At 44.6% G+C, this 24,485-nt stretch overlaps 1 protein-coding gene across 7 annotated transcripts in view; it reads right to left on the bottom strand.

Moving 5' to 3' along the window:
• Nucleotides 1-265: 265 nt before the first annotated feature.
• LOC139281120 (RNA exonuclease 5-like) overlaps nucleotides 266-24,485 on the bottom strand; it is a 58,085-nt gene continuing 33,865 nt past the window's right edge. For 5 of the 7 annotated variants that reach the window (XM_070901085.1, XM_070901084.1, XM_070901087.1 and 2 more), the window contains 8 exons: nucleotides 23,311-23,431; nucleotides 18,641-18,766; nucleotides 17,555-17,692; nucleotides 15,110-15,202; nucleotides 7,505-7,721; nucleotides 6,513-6,727; nucleotides 4,941-5,050; nucleotides 266-4,027 (listed from right to left, as the gene is read on the bottom strand). In XM_070901085.1, coding sequence (XP_070757186.1) covers nucleotides 3,973-4,027; nucleotides 4,941-5,050; nucleotides 6,513-6,727; nucleotides 7,505-7,721; nucleotides 15,110-15,202; nucleotides 17,555-17,692; nucleotides 18,641-18,766; nucleotides 23,311-23,431 — 1,075 coding nt within the window. In that variant the 3' untranslated portion in view covers nucleotides 266-3,972. Of the gene's footprint in view, nucleotides 4,028-4,940; nucleotides 5,051-6,512; nucleotides 6,728-7,504; nucleotides 7,722-15,109; nucleotides 15,203-16,322; nucleotides 17,007-17,554; nucleotides 17,693-18,640; nucleotides 18,767-23,310; nucleotides 23,432-24,485 lie in introns of those variants that run through there. The other 2 variants (XM_070901086.1, XM_070901088.1) reach the window with 2 other exon arrangements.

Below are 24,485 nucleotides of genomic sequence, written 5' to 3'. Positions count from 1 at the left end.
CTTGGGCTCCCTTAATCAGCACACTAAAAAGAGAACACCTCTGGCGTCAGAGGCCCTATAAACTCCAGCCGCTCTGCTAAACAGCCACGTAGACTTTCAGTACAACATATAATTGATCGATCGATCATTTTGTAATGAAAGACTTTACTATTTTACACTAAATTTTGTGCATTTAAGATAGTATCAGATTAGCATCTGAATTTATGTTTATAAATTATGGGGAGGGTAGAAGTGGGAGTGATGATCAACACAATGATTTTGCCTGTTTCAAATTTACCAATTTAATACATTGCTCTCACCAATGAGTTAGCGGGATTATTAATTCTTGCATAATTATTCCAGCGGCAGGAGCTGGTGAGCGGCTTGGTGTGCATCATGCACCTTGGGGGCCGCATACCAATGTTTCCCCTAACAGCTCACCAAAACATGCTAAGTGGGTCTCCTGCCCAAATAATTGCCCACCCCGATCTTAAATTGGAACAAAGCAATCTACGTAGGTATGAGGGGCGAGTTAGCCAAGGCAGATTGGGAAACTAGGTTAAAGGATAACATAAGTAATGGCAAACATTTAAAGAAACAATTCATAATTTTCAATGAATATACATTCCTGTAAGGAATAAAAACCCCATGGCAAAATTGGTCCAACTGTAGATAACAAGAGAAGTTAAAGATAGTATTAAATAAAAGGCTTATATGTTGACAAAAATAGTAAACCTGGGGATTTTAAGAATTCAGCAAAGGACGACCAAGAAATTGATAGGGGGTACTTGTGCATGAAACACAAAAGGATAGTATGCAGGTACAATAAGTGATCAGGAAGTCCAATGGAATCTTGGCTTTTTTTGCAAAGGGGATGGAGTATAAAAACAGGGATACAGGGTATTGGTGAGGCCACACCTGGAATACTGCGTGCAGTTTTGGTTTCCATATTTACGAAAGGATTTACTTGCTTTGGAGGCAGTTCAGAGAAGGTTCACTAGGTTGATTCCAGGGATGAGGGGGTTGACTTATGAGGAAAGGTTGAGTAGGTTGGGCCTCTACTCATTGGAATTCAGAAGAATGAGGTGTGATCTTATTGAAACGTGTAAGATTATGAAGAGGCTTGACAAGGTGGATGCAAAGAGGATGTTTCCACTGATGGGGGAGACTAGAACTAGAGAGCATAATCTTAGAATAAGGGGCCTCGAGTCGCTGGAGCGATGTCTCCGCAAGATCCTACAAATCCCCTGGGATCTCCTTGTCCAGGCCAACATCCCCAGCATTGAAGCACTGACCACACTTGATTAGCTCCGCTGGGCAGGCCACATAGTTCACATGCCAGACACGAGACTCCCAAAGCAAGCGCTCTACTCGGAACTTGTCCACGGCAAATGAGCCAAGGGTGGGCAGAGGAAACGTTACAAGGTCACCCTCAAAGCCTCCCTGATAAAGTGCGACATCACCACTGACACCTGGGAGTCCCTGGCCAAAGCCCGCCCTAAATGGAGGAAGTGCATCCGGAAGGGTGCTGAGCTCGAGTATCGTTGCCGAGAGCATGCAGAAATGAAGCGCAGGCAGCGGAAGAAGCATGCGGCAAACCAGGCTTCCTGCTCACCCGTTCCCTCAATGACTGTCTGCCCCACCTGCGACAGAGACTGTGGTTCTCGTATTGGACTGTTCAGGCACCTAAGAACTCATGCTAAGAGTAGAAGCAAGTCTTCCTCGATTCCGAGGGACTGCCTGTGATGATGACACCAAGCAATTAGGAAAGCAAATGGTATGTTAGCCTTTATTACAAATGGATTGGAGTATAAGAGTAAATAAGTCTTACTGCATTATATAAGGACTTGGTGATGTTTTTCCTGACTGGAGATTCTAGAACTAGAGATCACAGTCTCAGAATAAGGAGTCGGGCATTTAGGACTGAGGTGAGGAGAACTTTCTTCAAAGGGTTGTGAATATTTAGAATTCTCTACCCCATAGGGCTGCTGATGCTCAGTCGTTGAGTATATTCAAGAAGAAGATCAATAGATTTTTTTGGATACTAAGAGAAGCAAGGGATATGGTGATAGTGTGGAGCGGAGTCGAGGTTGATCAGCCATGATCTTACTGAATGGCAGAACAGGCTCGAATGGCCAACTCCTGCTTAGTTCTTATGATGAAGGCACAGTCATTACTCACAGAATCATACCTACCAGCCAGTGTCCCAGACTCCTCCATCACCCTTCCTCAGTATGTCCTGTCCTATTTGCAGGACAGACCCACCAGAGTTGGGGACACTGTGGCATACAGTTGGACGGGAATAGCTCTGGGGGCCCTCAACATTGACTCTGGATCCCATGAAGTCTCATGGCTACAGGTCAAACATGGGCAAAGAAGCTTCTTGCTGATTATTACCTTCCACCCTCCCTTAGCTGATGAATCAGTACTTCTCCATGTTGAACACCACTTGCACGAAGCACTAAAGGTAGCAAGGGCACTGTAGGTGGAGGACTTCAATGTCCATCAACAAGAATGGGTCAGGTAATACCACCACTGATTAAGCTGGCTGAGTCCTGAAGAATGTCACTGCCAGACTAGACTTGTGACAGGTGGTGAGAGAACCAACACAAGGGAATAACCTACTTCACCTGACCATACCTGGAGTACTGGATACAGTTTTGGTCATATTCGGATGTGCTTGTCCATGACAGTATTGGTAGAAGTGACCACTACAAAGTTCTTGTGAAGGTCAAGTCCCATCTTCTCATGTCATGTGGCACTACCACCCTCCAACATGTCATGTGGCACTACCACCTTGCTAAGTGGGATAGATTAAAAATAGATCGAGCAACTCAAAAGTGGGCACCCATGAGGTGCTGTGGGCCATCAACAGCAGCAGAATTGTATTCCCCCACAATCTGTAACCTCAGGGCCTGGCATATCCGTCACTCCTCCATCACCATCATCCCAGATGACTAATCTAGGTTCAATGAAGAGCATGCTGGGACCAGCATCAGGCATACCTAAAAATGAGGTGCCAACCTGGTGAGGCTAAAATACGTGTAAACAGCAGAAACATGCTCTAGACAGAGCTAGGCGATCCCACAATCAACAGATAAGGTCAAAGCTCCGCCGTCCTGCCACATCCAGTTGCGAATCATGGTGTATAATTAAGTACCTAACCAGCATTTTGAGTGTTTGTTAGACTGGTATTTTGAACACTTTCCATTTTTGCTGTTTTGATATTTGCTATTATTAGTCACAAATAAAAGGTAGTCAAAATTAATACTAATTTCCCCTATAGTGTTAAGCAGTTTGATGCATTACTGGATGCACAGGCAGATAAAGAATACCAAACTGCCAAGTTCTAAAAATTAATTTCAGCGAGAATTGATTAAAGCCCAACATCCTCTTCATCTTCTCAGAACAGTGTTCATGTTAATAGATTAATAAACGTCATTTGAAAACTTAGGTTTACAACTGCCGTACAATGGCTGAATGTCATGCAGAAAATACAAAAGTGCAAATCATGATTTTGAATACAAATACAATACCAATGTAAAATACCGACTGAGAAAAGCAGGAGAGATTTTGGCTGTGCAACTGTTACAAACATGATCCAACAGACATGGAGCTGTAGGAGAGCCCTGCAATGAGACCTGCTCAAATAGTCAAAATTGGCAGGCCTGAGGAATATTTTCTGCTCAACTTGATCTAAAATTGTCAAGGTCTGGACTCTGGGCCATTAGAATTTCTGACTTCTAACTAGACCTTAACCTGGAGTGCATATCTTTTATTTTCACACTTGAAATATTTCTTTATAAAAGTTTAATTCAAAAAATTCTAATCTAAGCAGCTTTCTTGGCTCAGTCACTGTTGTTGCTGGAGTTCAGCTGTATTCATAAAAGGAACGGGATTCAGGAAATATATTCACTTTGCAATCAATTCAGTAACAGCTAGTCCTGTAGCATCAGAAGAGAAGCATCTTCAGTCCACATTGAACACATGGTTTTAAGAATCCTGCTTTATTTCGAAGAGACACAGTCCAGGCACTGAGCAATGAGCACTACATCAAAAAAATAGGAAAGAAAACATTCAATAAAGTTATACAAAAATTGTACAGGACCTTTTAAGTTTGTAATATTCTATAATTCTGCTAATTTTCTTCTCTTAAAGGATCCCTTTCACCAATACTATCTCTGAACCTATTCTGTTCTGACTAACAGGGTTGTTTGGTGCCTTGTGACACATGATCTCGTACATTGATACCTGCCAGGCAGGTACTGCAAGATGCAGATTCACACTGATTGATGGATTGCAAAATGGGTAAATTAGTTTGCCAATGCACTGTAAAACAGGGAATACTAGGGTGCAGCTTTATGTCAGTAATCAGGATCACTCGAAAATAGAGGAAGATTTTCCCTCACTTCTTGTGAAGTGTGATCTATTGTAGATATGCATCAGTACTATCTGTTGTTAAATCCAATTGACTATTACATTTTAAAAGAGTCTCATTGAATATAAATTTTCTAAAAACTGTTTGGTAATCCTCCCTTCTTCCCCAGGTACTCATCTTTCCTTCTACACCCAGCAGGCAGGATTTTGTTTAAAAGTTAGCAGTGCTGGGATGTGTGAATAGATCACTGATATCCATATAACACATCATACATGATACACACAGCTGTGACTAATCAGGAGTAATGTAATAATCTATAATAGGATTTACAAGGTTGATACTTACCTAATCCCTATTGATCAGAGCGGTGCAATGGGAAATTCTGTTTACACAACAGGAGGATAAAACCAACGAATGATATGCATCCTTTACACACTGCAAGACTCCAGTCTAGTTTCAGAGGTTCTGGGAACAGCATGTGCCGACCATAGGTATAAAATTGCTGTCATGACATTACAGATAGGTAGTGTCACATGGCCCCTCATGAATTTTAAAACTCTAATTTTCCTGTCATATGTTTTACCTGTTTGTCCCTGGCAGTAGGACCATGCAGAGTGTGTTGTTGGTTAATGCCTTGAAGAGTCGCCCCACACGCCGATCTAGTGTTCTCATCACATTTTTCAGTTCTTGCTCCTATTCGATGCAAAGTAGATTATTAACATGGCCAACTCATAGAATGACACTTCTCTCCCCTCTTCCCCATTCATTCTATCTTCATCCTACAGCTCACACCAGCTGTCACTGCACTGGACCATTGCTTCTGAGCAGTGTGTCACCAGCAAGTTGGCAGCCCTTAAGTTTAATATTGCTGCTCTGGTCTACTGTTAATGGCAAGTGCGGCATACATGGAGGATATGAAATTCATTTTGTGCATGTGCACAGGGTATAATTTGCTGTGATTGCCTCAGTGGTCAACTTAACAGCTGGTTATTATTTACAGCTTTTCCCAGTGGTATGAATCAATTTATTGTGCACTTCATGTATTAATAGGGAGAATTTTGATGAAAGATTATTTTACAAGTACATTCGTAACAGCAATTTTATGTACAGCAGTTTTGTCTCCATTATTCCTAAAGTTCTTGTTTCTAACAACAAAATATCAGGGATTACAAGCTTCAACGGATTTTTAATTTAAAACATTTTTTTCTCGCCACTTTTCCAGATTTTACTTTCTTCCACTGCTTCCCTTCAAACATCCTAAAGCAGCTTTATCATCATCATCATAGGCGGTCCCTCGAACAAGGATGACTTGCTTCCACACCAAAAGGGATGAGTTCATAGATGTTTCAATGGAGGACCCGATATTCTAGTCCTGAACTCTAGGAGTAGAAGATGCCTGTGCGTGGATTTTTTTAATGTGTGGTGACCGTTGCACATCAGCCAACACACAGGCTTGACAGAAGCCTTTATCCAGTGGCAAGGGCAAACCAGGATGACTGGAAACCTGCTCTGCTGCATGGACCTAGTGTGCACACATATCGCAGTGTGGGCTGGCGTGGGCTGGCCCGTGCTGCCCCTGGGCCCTTGGCTCTTCTGGGCTCCACACCCTCATTTGCCACACCTCCGTCATGATCTCTCGCCGCTCCTCCTCCAGGATCTCGCACCGCTCCTCCTCCACAAAACATTCTCCGCACTTCCGCCACGATCTCTCACCGTACCTCCGCACCAAACATTTGCCGCACCTCTGCCACGATCGCTCTTCGCTTGTCACATCTCAGCCACGATCTCTCACTGCTCCTCCGCCTCGATCATTTGCCGCACTTCCGCCACGATCTCTTGCTGCTCATCCGCCCCGACCTTCCTGCTCCTCCGCTATGCTTGGGCCCCGTCGATGTTCCTGCCCACGCTCTAACTGGCGAGCTGGGTCTTGATGAGGTCACTCAATCGCCCACCGAGAAGTCGTCGCACACTTGGGACAACTCACGCTGGAAGTTGTAGTGGCATGCTTTTTATACTCCCGACTTGCGGTGGTGTCCTCTCGCAGGTCGGGGTGGCCCAGGATGTTGCAGGGGCCCGTGCTCCAGCTCTTTATACTCTCGAGCAGCTTTATAATAATTATATAAGTACATTAGCAACCATAACAGCTAAAACTCACACATTGAGAAAGTTTCTCTCCTATCTCAAAGGTCCGACTGTCTACTGGCAGAATGTCAGAGGTCCTGGGGCTCACCGCAGTGTAAGACCTTTGAGCAGCCCAGGTTTGAAGGTGGTATGGAGTGAGAGCTCTCAGCACATTGAATCTTCGTTTCTTCACTTCTTGTCCATTCATAGCTGTCTGGGCCTCCAGGGCACTCTCCGGGCTTCCATATTCTGGAGGATAAAACCACACAGATCAGTACTTCCAACGCAAAAAACAGAAGTCAGGAAGTCAAGCCGCAGGATGTTCCCCACAATACACAACAGTGAAATCTGAATCCTTGTGTTATCAAACTCAACTTCAGCTTTGGAAAGTGGGCCTAACTGGCAAAACGAAGCTTGAATCAGAGCTCAGATTCTCAGAAGCAGGTATAGCCTCATTTCAAGCAGTTGTCCCAACAACCTAAAAATTGGACTCTTAGGTTACCTACTAGTTTCCTTGATTTCTCAACACCATGTGATCGCGGTCATTTTAGCACAAGCTCGATTTTGAAAATTAAACAACAAGCCAGTTCCTTTTATTGTTGATTTCTCTATGTTGTTCACAGTTTCCCAGTCCACGTGAGCTTGCAAACAACTGGTTCCAAGTCTCTGCCAGCACTGATCTGAAGCAGCCACTAGGACAGGTGGAAGAAATAGGTGGACTGAAACCCACTCTTCTTTTTTGGGGAGCTCTCGGCATACACCAAAAGTAGGAAATTTGCCACATGGGGAATATTGGGCATGAACCAATATTTTACCACTCTGACACAGCAGATTTGAGTACAAATGTACTGTGATATTGATCTAACGAACATGCTTTATGGCTCCTTCAGTATTATAGAAAACTTCCACCACAAAAACTCTCTTTAAAACACGATTTTTCTACGACTACCAAAAATGGTATCGTTGAAAATATTTACTGCATAGAACTCTAAATTTACTTTCAACTTGTACTGTTAATTTACTCACTTATAAAACAATCCTTAGGCTTTGCATCAATTTTATCATCAAGGCAGATTACAGCTTCAACATGTCCAAATTTGCTAAATTTCTCACTGAGGTCTTCCTTTGTCAGGCTCTGTCGAATTCCAGACACATAAATAACAGCCTGGTTTGTGATATCTTTTTCCAGCTTCTTTAGGACGGTGTCACAATCCAGCATGTTTTCTTTGATTGGTCTTTGAACCTGAGGAGTTAGAAGAAACGCTGCTTCAATTATCAATATTCTTTAGCATTAATATTAATATAATGTGCTTGGGACAGTAGGTTATCTCTTCGATATGATTCCAAGTTACACAGATGGGAGGAAAGTCTCCTCTGTCTGCCTCATGCAAGAGTTCTATAGAAAATGAGTTTGGACCCTTCTTACTCCAGTTCCAGAGTGTTCTAATTCTGCAGCAGAAAACTGCCATATCAACGTTAATCAGAGATACGAAGATGTTTGGTGTGAATAATCGAAGTGTCATACAGATGCTGCTAATGTAATGAAAAACATAGAACCATAGAAATTTACAGCACAATTTTTTTTAGCCAATCTCACTGGAGCCACAAAGTTCATTAGTATAGGAAATGGACAGTTTTATATTGGTGCAGTAAGGGGTGCTCTTCACAGGGTAGGGTTGAAGCATATTGTTGGGGTCAAGATATAGAAGGGCGCAACATGTTATGCCTAGCCCAGTGTCATGTATTTAACTGTCATTGTAACCCATGTATAAACTGACGAGTTGTACACTGTGAGAACATTGACCACTAGGTGATGAACTTGTGGGAGACACTCCTAACCTGGTCTTTCAGGTATAAAAGGGGAAGCTCCACCCACCTTCATCACTTGAGTGCTAGCGAATAAAGGTTACTGGTCACAGAGTGACCTTCTCTCAAGCATGGGCCTCGTGTGCATTTATACTGTATAGTAAGGATTTATCATTGGCGACGAGAAACTGGAATTTAAACCACGCGAGCATGCCACTAGCAGCACAGACGAGAGGTACTGTGTTGGGGATGATTGGGACGATTTTATTGAGAGACTACAGCAAAGTTTCATCACGAAGGAATGGTTGGGACAGGAGTCGGCTGACAAACGCAGGGCTCATCTCCTGACGGTTTGTGGATCCAGGACGTACTCCCTGATGAAGGATCTTCTAGCGCCAGAGAAGCCGGCGGACAAGACGTTTGAAGAGCTCAGTAAGTTAATCGGGGAACACCTTAAACTGGCGAGCAGCATGCACATGGCGAGACACCGGCTTTATACACACCGGCGGCGAGAAGGGCAAAGCGTTCCAGACTTCATGGCGTATCTCCGGCGCCTGGTGAGCCTATGTAAGTTCCCAGATGCATGAAGAGCGGAGATGCTGCGAGACTTTTTTATTGAGGGCATAGGGCACGCTGGGATTTTCAGGAAACTGATTGAGACCAAAGACTTGACCCTGGAAACGGCGGCTTTGATGGCCCAGACTTTTATCTCAGGGGAGGAAGAGACCAGAATGATGTTTGACAAAAATCTGGGCTCAAATGCAGCAACTGGACAAGGAGTCAACATTGTTAAAGCGGCACACAGTTCTCCAGGCAGACAAGGGCAATCGGATATGCCCCAACATGTAGTCAAACCCAGAGAGGGAATTCAACAGAGACAATGGCTAGCTGAACGGCGATTCACGCCATCGCAAGGGACAATGCGGCCAGTAATGGGGCCATCAACACCTGTTAATGGTGCACTTAAGGGCAGTCACAGAGACAGTCAGAGGAGATCGACTGGTAATGGATCTTTTGTTTCCAACAACGGCTCATGTTGGAGGTGTGGAGGCACACACCCAGCCAGAGTTTGCAGGTATCAGTAATATACCTGTAGAAATTGCAACAACAGCGGTCACTTGGCGCGTATGTGCAGGAAGCCTGCAGCCAGGCTGATGTACGAGGAGGATGGGCCCGATATAAGCCCTATGAGGCCAAATGAATACTGCGGGAAATCGCTGGAAGCTGAAGTTCAGCGAGTTCATGTGGAGCACATATACAGTTCATACATCAGGACGCCACCGATAATGATGAAAGTGCTCCTCAATGGCATCCCAGTATAAATGGAGCTAGACACCGGGGCCAGCCAGTCCCTGATGAGTATCAAACAGTTCAAAAGGTTGTGGGCGTCCAAGGCCAGGAGGCCAAAATTATCGCCGATTGACGCACAGCTACGGACATATACAAAGGAGATCATTCCAGTGCTAGGCAGCGCCACGGTAGTCGTGACCCACAAAGATTCGGAGAACAGGTTGCCACTCTGGATTGTCCCGGGGGACGGTCCCGCACTACTGGGGAGGAGTTGGCTTACTGTCATGAACTGGAAATGAGGCGATGTCAATGCAATTTCTTCTGTGGAGCGAGTATCATGCTCACAGATCCTGGACAAATTCGATTCATTATTTCAACCCGGCATTGGCACTTTCATGGGGGCCAAGGTAGTGATTCACATAAACCCGGACACCAGGCCAGTGCACCACAAGGCCAGAGCGGTGCCGTACGTGATGCGGGAAAAGATAGAAAGCAAATTGGACCGCCTGCTGAGGGAAGGCATCATCTCGCCAGTCGAATTCAGTGACTGGGCGAGCCAGATTGTGCCGGTGCTCAAGGCGGATAGGTCGGTTAGGAATAGTGGTGATTACAAGTCCACCATCAATCGGGTGTCACTCCAAGACCAGTACCCGCTACCGAGAGCGGAGGACCTCTTTGCGACGCTATGCGGTGGCAAACTTTTTTCAAAATTGGACCTGACCTCAGCTTACATGACCCAGGAGCTGGCGAGTGAGTCGAAGAAGCTGACCACCATCACGACACACAAGGGGCTGTTTGAGTACAACAGATGCCCGTTCGGGATTCGCTCGGCCGCCGCGATCTTTCAACGAAATATGGAAAGCCTCCTCAAGTCAATTCCAGGGACGGTGGTTTTTCAAGACGACATCCTCATCACGGTTCGCGATACTGAAGAACACCTCCACAACCTGGAGGTGGTGCTACGCAGACTGGACCGGGTAGGGCTACGACTGAAAAAAGCGAAGTGCGTCTTCCTAGCTCCAGAGGTAGAATTCCTGGGGATGAGGGGAGCAGCAGACGGGATCAAACCTACTGCGTCCAAGACGGAAGTGATCCAGAAAGCACCCAGACCCCGTAATACGACGGAGGTCATAAGAACATAAGAATTAGGATCAGGAGTAGGCCATCTAGCCCCTCGAGCCTGCTCCGCCATTCAATAAGATCATGGCTGATCTGGTCGTGGACTCAGCTCCACTTACCCCCCCTCTCCCCGTAACCCTTAATTCCCTTATTGCTTAAAAATCTATCTATCTTTGACTTGAAAACATTCAATGAGCCAGCGTTCGTTCCTGGGGCTCCTGAACTATTTTGGTAACTTTCTTCCCAAATTGAGCACGCTGTTAGAGCCGCTACACGTGCTCCTATGCAAAGGTTGCGAATGGGTCTGGGTGGACAGCCAGGAAAGGGCTTTTGATACAGCACGCAATTTGTTATGCTCCAACAATCTGTTAACACTATATGACCCATGTAAGAAACTTGTTTTAACGTGCGATGCGTCGTCCTATGATGTCGGGTGTGTGTTGCAGCATGTTAATGCCAAGGGTCAGTTACAGCCGGTAGCTTATGCCTCCAGAAGTCTGTCCCAGGCAGAAAGGGGCTACGGGATGGTAGAAAAGGAGGCGCTTGCATGTGTATATGCAGTAAAGAAAATGCACCAGTACCTGTTTGGCAGGAAATTTGAGCTGGAGACAGATCACAAACCCCTAATGTCCATTTTGGCCATAAATGCAAATGCATCGGCCTGCATACAGAGGTTAGCTGCCTATGACTATACAATTCGGCACAGACCGGGCACTGAAAACTGCGCCGATGCACTCAGCAGGCTCCCACTAGCCACCACTGAGGGGGCTACCAAGCATGCTGCTGAGATGGTCATGGCTGTTGAAGCTTTTGAAAGCAAAGGCTCACCCGTGACAGCCAGTCAGATTAAAGTCTGGACAAATAGAGACCCGCTACTGTCTTTAGTCAAGAAATGTGTCCTGAATGGGGACTGGGCAGCCACGTACGGGGCATGCCCTGAGGAATTTAAACCATTTCACAGGCGCAGGGATGAACTCTCGATTCAGGCCGATTGCCTACTGTGGGGAAACCGTGTAGTCATGCCCCAGGTGGGCAGAGAGGTGTTCATCAGAGAACGCCATAATGAGCACCCGGGCATTGTCAAGATGAAGGCAATTCCCAGGTCACACGTTCGGTGGCCAGGGATAGATGCAGACCTGGAACTTTGTGTTCGCAGGTGCAACACGTGTGCCCAGCTGGGCAATGCGCCCAGGGAAGCCCCCCCTTAGCCCCTGGTCATAAGAACATAAGAATTAGGATCAGGAGTAGGCCATCTAGCCCCTCGAGCCTGCTCCGCCATTCAATAAGATCATGGCTGATCTGGTCGTGGACTCAGCTCCACTTACCCGCCCGCTCCCCGTAACCCTTAATTCCCTTATTGCTTAAAAATCTATCTATCTTTGACTTGAAAACATTCAATGAGCCAGCCTCAACTGCTTCCTTGGGCAGAGAATTCCACAGATTCACAACCCTCTGGGAGAAGAAATTCTTTCTCAACTCGGTTTTAAATTGGCTCCTCCGTATTTTGAGGCTGTGCCCCCTAGTTCTAGTCTCCCCCACCAATGGAAACAACCTCTCTGCCTCTATCTTGTCTATCCCTTTCATGATTTTAAATGTTTCTATAAGATCACCCCTCATCCTTCTGAACTCCAAGGAGTAAAGACCCAGTCTACTCAATCTATCATCATAAGGTAACCCCCTCATTTCTGGAATCAGCCTAGTGAATCATCTCTGTACCCCTTCCAAAGCTAGTATATCCTTCCTTAAGTAAGGTGACCAAAACTGCACGCAGTACTCCAGGTGCGGCCTTACCAATACCTTATACAGTTGCAGCAACACCTCCCTGCTTTTGTACTCCATCCCTTTCGCAATGAAGGCCAACATTCCATTCGCCTTCCTGATTACCTGCTGCACCTGCAAACTAACCTTTTTGGATTCATGCACAAGGACCCCCAGGTCCCTCTGCACCACAGCATGTTGTAATTTCTCCCCATTCAAATAATATTCCCTTTTACTGTTTTTTTTCCCAAGGTGGATGACCTCACACTTTCCGACATTGTATTCCATCTGCCAAACCTTAGCCCATTCGCTTAACCTATCCAAATCTCCTTGCAGCCTCTCTGAGTCCTCTACACAACCCGCTTTCCCACTAATCTTAGTGTCATCTGCAAATTTTGTTGCACGACACTCTGTCCCCTCTTCTAGGTCATCTATGTATATTGTAAACAGTTGTGGTCCCAGTACTGATCCCTGTGGCACACCACTAACCACTGATTTCCAACCGGAAAAGGACCCATTTATCCCGACTCTCTGCTTTCTGTTCGCCAGCCAATTCTCTATCCATGCTAATACATTTCCTCTGACTCCGCGTACCTTTATCTTCTGCAGTAACCTTTTGTGTGGCACCTTATCGAATGCCTTTTGGAAATCTAAATACACCACATCCATCGGTACACCTCTATCCACCATGCTCGTTATATCCTCAAAGAATTCCAGTAAGTTAGTTAAACATGATTTCCCTTTCATGAATCCATGCTGCATCTGCTTGATTGCACTATTCCTATCCAGATGTCCCGCTATTTCTTCCTTAATGATAGCTTCAAGCATTTTCCCCACTGCAGATGTTAAACTAACCGGCCTATAGTTACCTGCCTTTTGCCTGCCCCCTTTTTTAAACAGAGGCATTACATTAGCTGCTCTCCAATCCGCTGGTACCTCCCCAGAGTCCAGAGAATTTTGGTAGATTATAACGAATGCATCTGCTATAACTTCCGCCATCTCTTTTAATACCCTGGGATGCATTTCATCAGGACCAGGGGACTTGTCTACCTTCAGTCCCATTAGTCTGTCCAGCACTACCTCCCTAGTGATAGTGGTCCTGGCCCGCCAAGCCATGGTCACGCATCCATGTGGACTACGCAGGTCCTTTCATGGGAAAAATGTTTTTGGTTGTAGTAGACGCCTACTCCAAATGATCGAGTGTGACATTCTCAATTCAAGCACATCCTCTGCCACGGTAGAAAGTCTACGGACAATGTTCACCGCCCATGGTCTACCGGATGTCTTGGCCAGTGACAATGGCCCGTGCTTCACAAGCACTGAATTCCAGGACTTCATAGCAGGCAATGGAATTAACCATGTCAGCACGGCACCATTCAAGCAGGCCTCAAAACAGCCAGCGGAACGAGCAGTGCAGATAATCAAACAGGGGATGCTCAGAATCCAAGGGGGTTCCCTACAAAGCCGCTTATCACGCCTCCTGTTGGCCTACAGATACCGACCACACTCGCTCACAGGGGTTCCACCCGCAGAACTGCTAATGAAAAGGACGCTCAAAACCAGGTTATCCCTTATACACCCCACCATGAAAGATATTGTCGAGAGCAGGCGTCAGTCACAATGTGACTACCATGACAGGATTGCGAGAGCGCGAGGTATCGATGTCAATGACCCTGTCTTTGTCCTCAACTACGCTGCAGGGCCCAAATGGCTCGTAGGCACTGTGATTGCCAAAGAGGGGAATAGGATTCTGGTAGTTAAACTTACCAATGGACAAATCTGCCGCAAACATAGGGATTAAACAAAAAGGAGGTTCGGCAACCCCATAGAAGAAGCAGAGGAAGAACACGATGTAGAGTTCACTCCACCACAGGTGACCGAACACCGGAACCAAGTGGAGGAGAGCTCAGTCACTGTGGGCAGTCCGGACAGGCCTGAGGCACCGCAAACAGCAGACACTCAGGCCAGTACGCAACAACCAGAGCCCCAACTCAGGCGCTCTACAAGGGAGAGTAAACCACCAGACAGACTCAACCTGTAATCCCAATAAGACTTTGGGGGGGAAGGTGATGTCATGTATTTAACTGTCATTGTAACCCATGTATAAACTGACCAGTTGTGCACTGTGAGAACATTGACCACTAGGTGGTGAACTTGTGGGAGACACTCCTAGCCTGGTCTTTCAGTTATAAAAGGGGAAGCTCCACCCACCTTCATCACTTGAGTGCTAGCGAATAAAGGTTACTGGTCACAGAGTGACCTTCTCTCAAGCATGGGCCTCGTGTGCATTTATACTGTATAGTAAGGACTTATCACCCAGGACACCGACAGTGTTGACACTGGCTGCAAACAGTTCCATTCTTAGCACTGACATTTATAATAAAAAAACATCACTTTTCTCTCCTCCAAATTAGTTTTTTAGAAATTGTTAACTAAATTAACTAACATAGGTACTAAATGGAGTCTAAACTCATTGCTACTAAATTTACTTATTACGTCAGTGTTATTAAAACAAATGTTTTCCATGATCCCAGTTTAAGCTCAATAGAGTACTGTCATAGCAAAAAAAGTGGACACTGTTGGTGTGTTAAGTGCAAGAATCTATGCGATATTTCAATTATTGTGCTCAAAAGAGAATTCAAAATTCAGTGTTGTCACCTTAATGAGGAATCCTTCAACAATGCTTCCATTCAACGTATCTGCAGCTAGATGTGCACTTTCAGGCACCTCATACTGAATACGCACATAGGGCTATAAAGAGAATGAGAAAACAAATATCATGGAGCATCTTGCAATCCTTTAGGCATTCCTCATTTTTTTTGTAACTTAATTATTTTTTCCCCTTTTCTTGGCTAACAGGACATGCTCTCATGCCGAGAAAAATAACTTCTATTTATAGAGCGCTTTTCATGATCTCAGGATGTCCCAAAGTGCTGCTCAGCCAGTGAATTACTTTTGAAGTGTAATGTCGGGAAAAGTGACAGGCGATTTGCACACAGCAAGTTCCTACAAACAGCAATAAGATAAATGATTTGATAATCTGTTTTCCAGTGATGTTGGATGATTGACAAATGCTGGCCTTGGAATAATGCCATGAAATATTTCACAACCACCTGAAAGATCAGACAGAGCCTCAGTTTAATGTCTCATCCAAAAGATGGCATCTCAGACAATAGGTACAGCACTCCCTCAGTACTGCAATTAAGTGACAGCTTAGATTTTGTACTCCAGTCCACAACTTCCTGACTAGTGAGAGTGCTAACTTGAGCTGAGTCACTAAAAGGGCAACAAGGGGCTGAGAGATATGCTTGACTCAAAAGGGTTGAAATGATCATTTCTGATGAGATTTTTTACAAGAATTGACATGGTGCTTCAAGTTCGGAAAAAAGGTTACTCCAAGAATTTTGCTCCAATACCTCCCCCTAAGGTATGCTTGCTATCCAAACACATCTTAACACCCTTTTCAGCTGTACTTTCCCCATGGTGCCTTTTGCACACTGCCCAACACATCTGCTTTTGACCACTGTCACTGATTCTGTTGAACTACTGATACACTGCATGTCCAGTGCCCTTCCAGTACCCGTGCTTTGTTCCTGGACTGACCATTCGTGCACTTAAGGCAATACTTGGGATATGGGCTTATACCCAGACACTGCATGTCCTGGACTACTTCCAGCATATATCCTCACTTGCTTCTGCATCTCATCCCACCTCACTAGTGCTTACAGAACCAATTGTCTCTCCTCAAGACTTCCAGGTTCCATTTCCCTTAGTTTTCCCTACTCCCACAACCTGATCCATGCAGTGCACCAACCCCACGCTCATCACTAGACAGCCGCCAATATAGGCCAAATAGTGCTCACCATTTGGTAGTACCATAGGAATCAATTACCAAGGCGCCACTCACAACGTATTAAGCACGCCAGCTACTTCAGGTAATTCAAGTTCTTTGCACCTCATTAAACTCCTGTACTTAACGATTTACACACTTTCTTTTTCAAATCTTGGGAGGCCAAAGGTCAGCTTAGGGAAAGGGTCTGCTTGTGAAATCGTCCCTTTGTCTTGTGAATTGGATTTCAGCTGATTGGGCCCTAAAGCCACTCAACGCTTCATTGTCATTGACTGTTGCGCAGCAGCAACTCAGCGATTTACAAATGCCCCAACGAGAGAAGCTGTGATGAGGTGAAGTGGAAAAGTCCTCAAACAGTGATATACATGTTCATAGTCGTGAGGATGCTTCATAAGCGGTGGGATCTGCACTTGGTAATACATCTGACCAACCCATTATGGTTTTACTGGGCATCACTTTTAGCGAGCAACTTGCGATACGACCAATGCACCCATTATAAACTGTACTTCCAGAGAGGAAGAGAGGGCTGGATTTTCTGGTCCTTTGCGTTCCGGGCTTCGCCCTGGAGCGGCGTGAAAGGTGGCATTCAGGTCTCCTGCACCCCTTCGCGATCCTCCGGTCCGTTTTTGCGGCGGCTGCACCGGGTGTGTAACGCCCCTCATTGCGACACCGGCAGTACTTTGGCCTTTTGGTCGATCCGTCCACCTGGAAGTACACCCACAATGACCGCCTGGAAAATCAGCGTGGTCCAGCCAGGCTGGTGGCAGTGAGGAAGATAAAGTACCCCGAAGATAAGTGCGAGTGTTTGTACTTTAAATATTTTTTTTTTGTGATTTGTGTTATGGTGGCATGCGCAATATTTTGGGAATGTTTCCCCTGCCCCCAGACCTCATTTGGAGCGCAAATGGCTCGGCACTTTATTCATGAGTTTCCCATTTTTGCGCCATGAAGAGTATACAACGCCTCCCTTCGTGCTGCGTCCCTTGACGCAGGGCCCAGATGCCAAAACGTCCTTACCAAAGCGCAAACTATTCCCGACCGGTAACTTTACCGCCCGTATCCGTTTTGCCCTGGAAACAGAAAAGCCTAAAATCCAGCCCTTAATATTTAAATAACAAATTCTACCTTTAGTGGATTCAAAATATTTAAAAAATATTATGATTACATTACTCACTAGATTTAAATGTTACAGCTAAAACGACTCGTAATAATTTTGTAGTACAAAGGGTCCCCCTTGCGTTAACTGCTTGTACCTGGTATGTTTCTGTGATAATACTGATGGAACTGATGGAGCCACAGTTTCTGAATGTTCTTTTAACAGACTTTAAACAGAAATCCTTACAGAATGGACCAGCATACACAGTGCACATCTCTGACAACTTCTGTCTCATCTGTAGAGAGATTTGAAAATAAAAATAATGAAGACGTATCAACACAGGCTTCTCTGATGTTGGGCAGTGATCCCCAGGCATCTGCTATTTTACACATTTACTAATTTGCTCTTAAAGGTCATGCACCTCAATGTCACTGACACACTGTGGCTGCAGCATGTACAATCTATAGGATGGTCTGCAGCAACTCGCTAAGGTCACTTCGACAACACCTCCCTTCCCTGCAACCTCTACCACAGTGTAGGACAGGAGCAGCAATGTTGTGGGAACACCATCACCTCCATGTATCCCTCCAAGTCACACACCATACCGACTTGGACACATATTGTCCGTCGTAGCTGGGCCAATATCCTGGGATTCCCCACCCAACACCATTATGGGAGCACCATCGCCACAAGAATAGCAGCAGTTCAAAGAGAAGGCTCACTACCACTTCCTCAGGGCAACGAGAGGTGGACAATAAATGCAGCCTTGTAAGGTTTACGCATATCCCGAGTACAATTAAAAAAAAAGTAATATTAAGAACAGGCAAGTCTTTACAAGTACCAACGAAGCTCATCGGCACCTGGATAAGTTCGGTCCATTTTAGCAGCTGTTAATATTATAATTGGAAACAGAGGTGGTCTCTGAGGCCCAATTGTAAAAGGATATTGCTGGTCATAGCTAGATAAGACAATCTGGCTCTAATTCAGGGCAAAATGAATATTCTTTTATATTTAATCCCGAAAGATTGTTGTGAATGAAGAAAAATATGTACAAATAGAATAAATTTGCACTTTTTAATTATTTAATAGACAAATTATTCCTCAATTCGATGACTTTATCATTGGTATGTTTATGCAAATAAGTAAGAACTTTACAGAAAATATGTATTTCGACAGAATTCTGTTGTGATAAAACTAATTTATTACAGCACTACGATCCCAGTTATTCGATGTACTGTCATACCTTTTCATGAAGTAGTCCCTCGTGGATTTTCATTTGTAAGTGACACTCAATATATTCGGAATAAGACGTAAAGTGACTTAAACTTAAAGAGGCAACTGGGATTTCAGTCCGAGCTCGCTGAACAACCTGCAGAAAACACATTCAGCTATATTCAGAGCACATAGTAATCTTGGGATTGCTACCAGTGCCACGTGCTAGTCAGAGTAGGAATCGCAGGATAGCGCAGATGAATACGTGACTGCAGCAGGGAGGGATTCAAATTCCTGGGGCATTGGAACCGGTTCTGGGGGAGGTGGGACCAGTACAAACCGGACGGTCTGCACCTGGGCAGGACCGGAACCAATGTCCTAGGGGGAGTGTTTGCTAGTGCTGTTGGGGAGGAGTTAAACTAATATGGCAGGGGGATGGGAACCAATGCAGGGAGACAGAGGGAAACAAAAAGGAGACAAAAGCAAACGAAAGAAAGGAGATGAGGAAAAGTGGAGGGCAGAGAAACCCAAGACAAGAACAAAAAGGGCCACTGTACAGCAAAATTCTAAAAGGACAAAGGGTGTTAAAAAAAACAAGCCTGAAGGCTTTGTGTCTTAATGCAAGGAGTATCCGTACTAAAGTGGATGAATTAATTGTGCAAATAGATGTTAACAAATATGATGTGATTGGGATTACGGAGACTTGGCTCCAGGATGATCAGGGCTGGGAACTCAACATCCAGGGGTATTCAATATTCAGAAAGGATAGAATAAAAGGAAAATGAGGTGGGGTAGCATTGCTGGATAAAGAGGAGATTAATGCAATAGTTAGGAAGGACATTAGCTTGGATGATGTGGAATCTATCTGGGTAGAGCTGCAGAACACCAAAGGGCAAAAAACGTTAGTGGGAGTTGTGTACAGACCTCCAAACAGTAGTAGTGATGTTGGGGAGGGCATCAAACAGGAAATTAGGGGTGCATGCAATAAGGGTGCAGCAGTTATAATGGGTGACTTTAATATACACATAGATTGGGCTAACCAAACTGGAAGCAATACGGTGGAGGAGGATTTCCTGGAGTGCATAAGGGATGGTTTTCTAGACCAATATGTCGAGGAACCAACTAGGGGGGAGGCTATCTTAGACTGGGTGTTGTGTAATGAGAGAGGATTAATTAGCAATCTCGTTGTGCGAGGCCCCTTGGGGAAGAGTGACCATAATATGGTGGAATTCTGCATTAGGATGGAGAATGAAACAGTTAATTCAGAGACCATGGTCCAGAACTTAAAGAAGGGTAACTTTGAAGGTATGAGGCATGAATTGGCTAGGATTGATTGGCGAATGATACTTAAGGGGTTGACTGTGGATGGGCAATGGCAGACATTTAGAGATTGCATGGATGAACTACAACAATTGTACATTCCTGTCTGGCGTAAAAATAAAAAAGGGAAGGTGGCTCAACCGTGGCTATCAAGGGAAATCAGGGATAGTATTAAAGCCAAGGAAGTGGCATACAAATTGGCCAGAAATAGCAGCGAACCCGGAGACTGGGAGAAATTTAGAACTCAACAGAGGAGGACAAAGGGTTTGATTAGGGCAGGGAAAATGGAGTACGAGAAGAAGCTTGCAGGGAACATTAAGACGGATTGCAAAAGTTTCTATAGATATGTAAAGAGAAAAAGGTTAGTAAAGAAAAACGTAGGTCTCCTGCAGTCAGAATCAGGGGAAGTCATAACGGGGAACAAAGAAATGGCAGACCAATTGAACAAGTACTTTGCTTCGGTATTCACTAAGGAGGACACTAACAACCTTCCGGATATAAAAGGGGTCAGAGGGTCTAGTAAGGAGGAGGAACTGAGGGAAATCCTTATTAATCGGGAAATTGTGTTGGGGAAATTGATGGGATTGAAGGCCGATAAATCCCCAGGGCCTGATGGACTGCATCCCAAAGTACTTAAGGAGGTGGCCTTGGAAATAGCGGATGCATTGAGTCATTTTCCAACATTCCATTGACTCTGGATCAGTTCCTATCGAGTGGAGGGTAGCCAATGTAACCCCACTTTTTAAAAAAGGAGGGAGAGAGAAAACAGGGAATTATAGACCGGTCAGCCTGACATCAGTAGTGGGTAAGATGATGGAATTAATTATTAAGGATGTCATAGCAGCGCATTTGGAAAGAGGTGACATGATAGGTCCAAGTCAGCATGGATTTGTGAAAGGGAAATCATGCTTAACAAATCTTCTGGAATTTTTTGAGGATGTTCCCAGTAGAATGGACAAGGGAGAACCAGTTGATGTGGTATATTTGGACTTTCAGAAGGCTTTCGACAAGGTCCCACACAAGAGATTAATGTGCAAAGTTAAAGCACATGGGATTGGGGGTAGTGTGCTGACATGGATTGAGAACTGGTTGTCAGACAGGAAGCAAAGAGTAGGAGTAAATGGGTACTTTTCAGAATGGCAGGCGGTGACTAGTGGGGTACCGCAAGGTTCTGTGCTTGGGCCCCAGCTGTTTACACTGTACATTAATGATTTAGATGAGGGGATTAAATGTAGTATCTCCAAATTTGCGGATGACACTAAGTTAGGTGGCAGTGTGAGCTGCGAGGAGGATGCTATGAGGCTGCAGAGTGACTTGGATAGGTTAGGTGAGTGGGCAAATGCATGGCAGATGAAGTATAATGTGGATAAATGTGAGGTTATCCACTTTGGTGGTAAAAACAGAGAGACAGACTATTATCTGAATGGTGACAGATTAGGAAAAGGGGAGGTGCAACGAGACCTGGGTGTCATGGTACATCAGTCATTGAAGGTTGGTATGCAGGTACAGCAGGCGGTTAAGAAAGCAAATGCATGTTGGCCTTCATAGCGAGGGGATTTGAGTACAGGAGCAGGGAGGTGTTGCTGCAGTTGTACAGGGCCTTGGTGAGGCCACACCTGGAGTATTGTGTACAGTTTTGGTCTCCTAACCTGAGGAAGGACATTCTTGCTATTGAGGGAGTGCAGCGAAGGTTCACCAGATTGATTCCCGGGATGGCGGGACTGACCTATCAAGAAAGACTGGATCAACTGGACTTGTATTCACTGGAGTTCAGAAGAATGAGAGGGGACCTCATAGAAACATTTAAAATTCTAATGGGTTTAGACAGGTTAGATGCACGAAGAATGTTCCCAATGTTGGGGAAGTCCAGAACCAGGGGTCACAGTCTAAGGATAAGGGGTAAGCCATTTAGGACCGAGATGAGGAGAAACTTCTTCACCCAGAGAGTGGTGAACCTGTGGAATTCTCTACCACAGAAAGTTGTTGAGGCCAATTCACTAAATATATTCAAAAAGGAGTTAGATGTAGTCCTTACTACTCGGGGGATCAAGGGGTATGGCGAGAAAGCAGGAATGGGGTACTGAAGTTGCATGTTCAGCCATGAACTCATTGAATGGTGGTGCAGGCTAGAAGGGCCGAATGGCCTACACCTGCACCTATTTTCTATGTTTCTATTCCAAGTGTGCAGAGAAAATATTACAGCTTTAGATTTTTTTAAAAATTGATTGGAGGAAATGGTCCTTTAACATGAAATGCACAAGAAAATTACATTAAAATATATAGATCACCACAGTCCATTTAAAAATGTGGTAAAATCGCCTGTCTAGCTAAATCAATGGGAAAACCATTATAAAAGTATCCATATTTACCTGCAGTACCAGTTACACTTGTAGCTAGCGCTGTGATAGGGCTTTACAATGGTTTACAAATGGTAAAAGTCACATAACTTTCTATCCAAAAAACAGGAGCTGTGACTGTGTATAGGAGTAGCAAGTCAGTATGCATCTACACACACACACACAAACACTCGCTCAAGTGCACTGGCCAGCTGTGGAATTTGCCATCCTCAACTGCCTGCAGTTGCTGAGTGGTTGCTAGGTACCCTCTTACTGAGACAGCTTGCCAGGAAACCCTGACCCCGTGTATGTTTCCCCAATCTAGTCTCCCCTGCCCCGCCCAACAGAAAGTATGCAATACAACTCCCTGCTGAGCGGGATTGTCATTTTTCCCTCTTACTGAGTTTACCAGCCTCCAAAATAGTTGCGTGCTGCCCCAATTGAGATAGTTTCTCTGCCTTTCAGTCCCTGGTTCTCATCTCCCCACCACCCCCCCCACCCCCCGCCCCCAATCCTGTCTCCCACCCTCTGTCCCGCACCACTTCCTTTCTCGCCCTACCCTTCATTCCCTCCCTCTTTCTGCCATGGTCTATTTATCCCCCTCCTGTTAATCCCGTTTGACCTCAAAAACTGCGCTTGGTCTTGAAGACTCATGTGCGATGCCATGTAAGATCGACAATTATGATCAAATTATACAGGACTTTTATGTTTATATGAAATGTGTTTTGATTTTGCATATATATGATGCAGAAATAGAATCAATAAAAAGAAACATTTAAATAGCACAGCCTGTTCTATCTATATGACAGTTTGAATGTTAATTGTGCCAGTGTTAGATCAGTTGTACAGGCTGTAAATGAAGTCTCACCAATAGAGAACAAGAATTTAAGAAATAAAGTAATTCTTTATTCAGATTGGTCTGTTAGTTATGTCCATGTAGAGGGCCCAATATATCATGGACATTCATAGTCATGGATAGAATTCTGAGAAGTTTTCTTTGGATACAGAAATATGGTTGAACAAGTTATGGTTTTTCATCACTTACCTCTTTGTCTGTTCCACATTCTATTTTATGCCATGCATCTTGGTATATCAGCTCCTTCATTGCTTTCTTTGTGCCTAACAGCACTGCCTTCTGATCACCCATACACAACTTATTTAGCAAGCTAGACAGCAAGATATTCTTGTTACACACATTACACATCAATTCCTGTCCATCTTTAAAAAGGTACCATAGAACACTAAAGGATTTTTATTGCAGAAGTGAGTTAAACTAGTTTGCCTTGAATATAATAGACTGCATCAAACAACTCATGTCAATATAACAAAAATTTGTGTCTATATTGAATGTTGTGGCTGCATCTCAATTTTCTCAGATTTCATTGGTCTGATGTCTTTTGTTGACAGAACTGTCAACCAACGAGATGTGACAGATTCCAACTACCAAAAAAACTGAGACACGGCACAAGCACCAACCAAATAGAATGAGCAGGAAATGACCAAAATTACTTAGATTTTTCCAAGTAGGTGCAATGTAAATAATGCTTTATAGGGTACATTTCTATCATCCACTATTTTTGCACAAACACTTCTTTGTGGTATAAATCAGACTTTAAAATCACAAAAGGGCTAATAAAACAAACAAGGAACATTCTGAGCAGCTATTTTATTGAAACACTAAATCAGAAGTTACATTAAGAAAGCATAAAGAAGTGTTACCATCAACTTTTAAAAGCTGTATTCTACTTAGTGCTAAGACTTTAGGGGTTGAATGCCAACAGTAATGGTCAAGTAGAAAATAACAAAACAAATTGCAGATTGCCAGCATTTGTTATTTAATGCTATTATAGGAAATAATGGTAATGTAACCATTGTCCTGGGAGAAGGGGACATGGGTCGGGGGGGTGGGGGGGAGGTGGTTATGGTAAGCAGGATCTCTTTGGAGTCAGGGTTGCTGCAAGATGACATGCATGGGGATAAAAATGTTTGCAAACAAGTCAAACCTAGGCGGCAGACCCAGTAATCTGATACACAACCTGGCAGGTCTGCAGTATTTCAGCTCACTAGCAGAACCTGGTAGGATGGACGAGGTCCCTGGGGGTTAGGAATCTTTGCATTCGGCCCCAGATAACACTGCAAGTCAATGACCTAACAGGTAAGATGGTCCTAGCTTGACAAGCAGCAGGGACTTTACCAGCGCTCTGTTGTGTAGTTTTAGCT

The sequence above is a fragment of the Pristiophorus japonicus genome, chromosome 15 (genome assembly GCF_044704955.1).
Source record: "Pristiophorus japonicus isolate sPriJap1 chromosome 15, sPriJap1.hap1, whole genome shotgun sequence".
Classification (NCBI taxonomy): Eukaryota; Metazoa; Chordata; class Chondrichthyes; family Pristiophoridae; genus Pristiophorus; species Pristiophorus japonicus.
The sequence above is the reverse complement of the archived record's forward strand: the minus strand, read 5'-3'. Positions and strand labels throughout refer to the sequence as shown.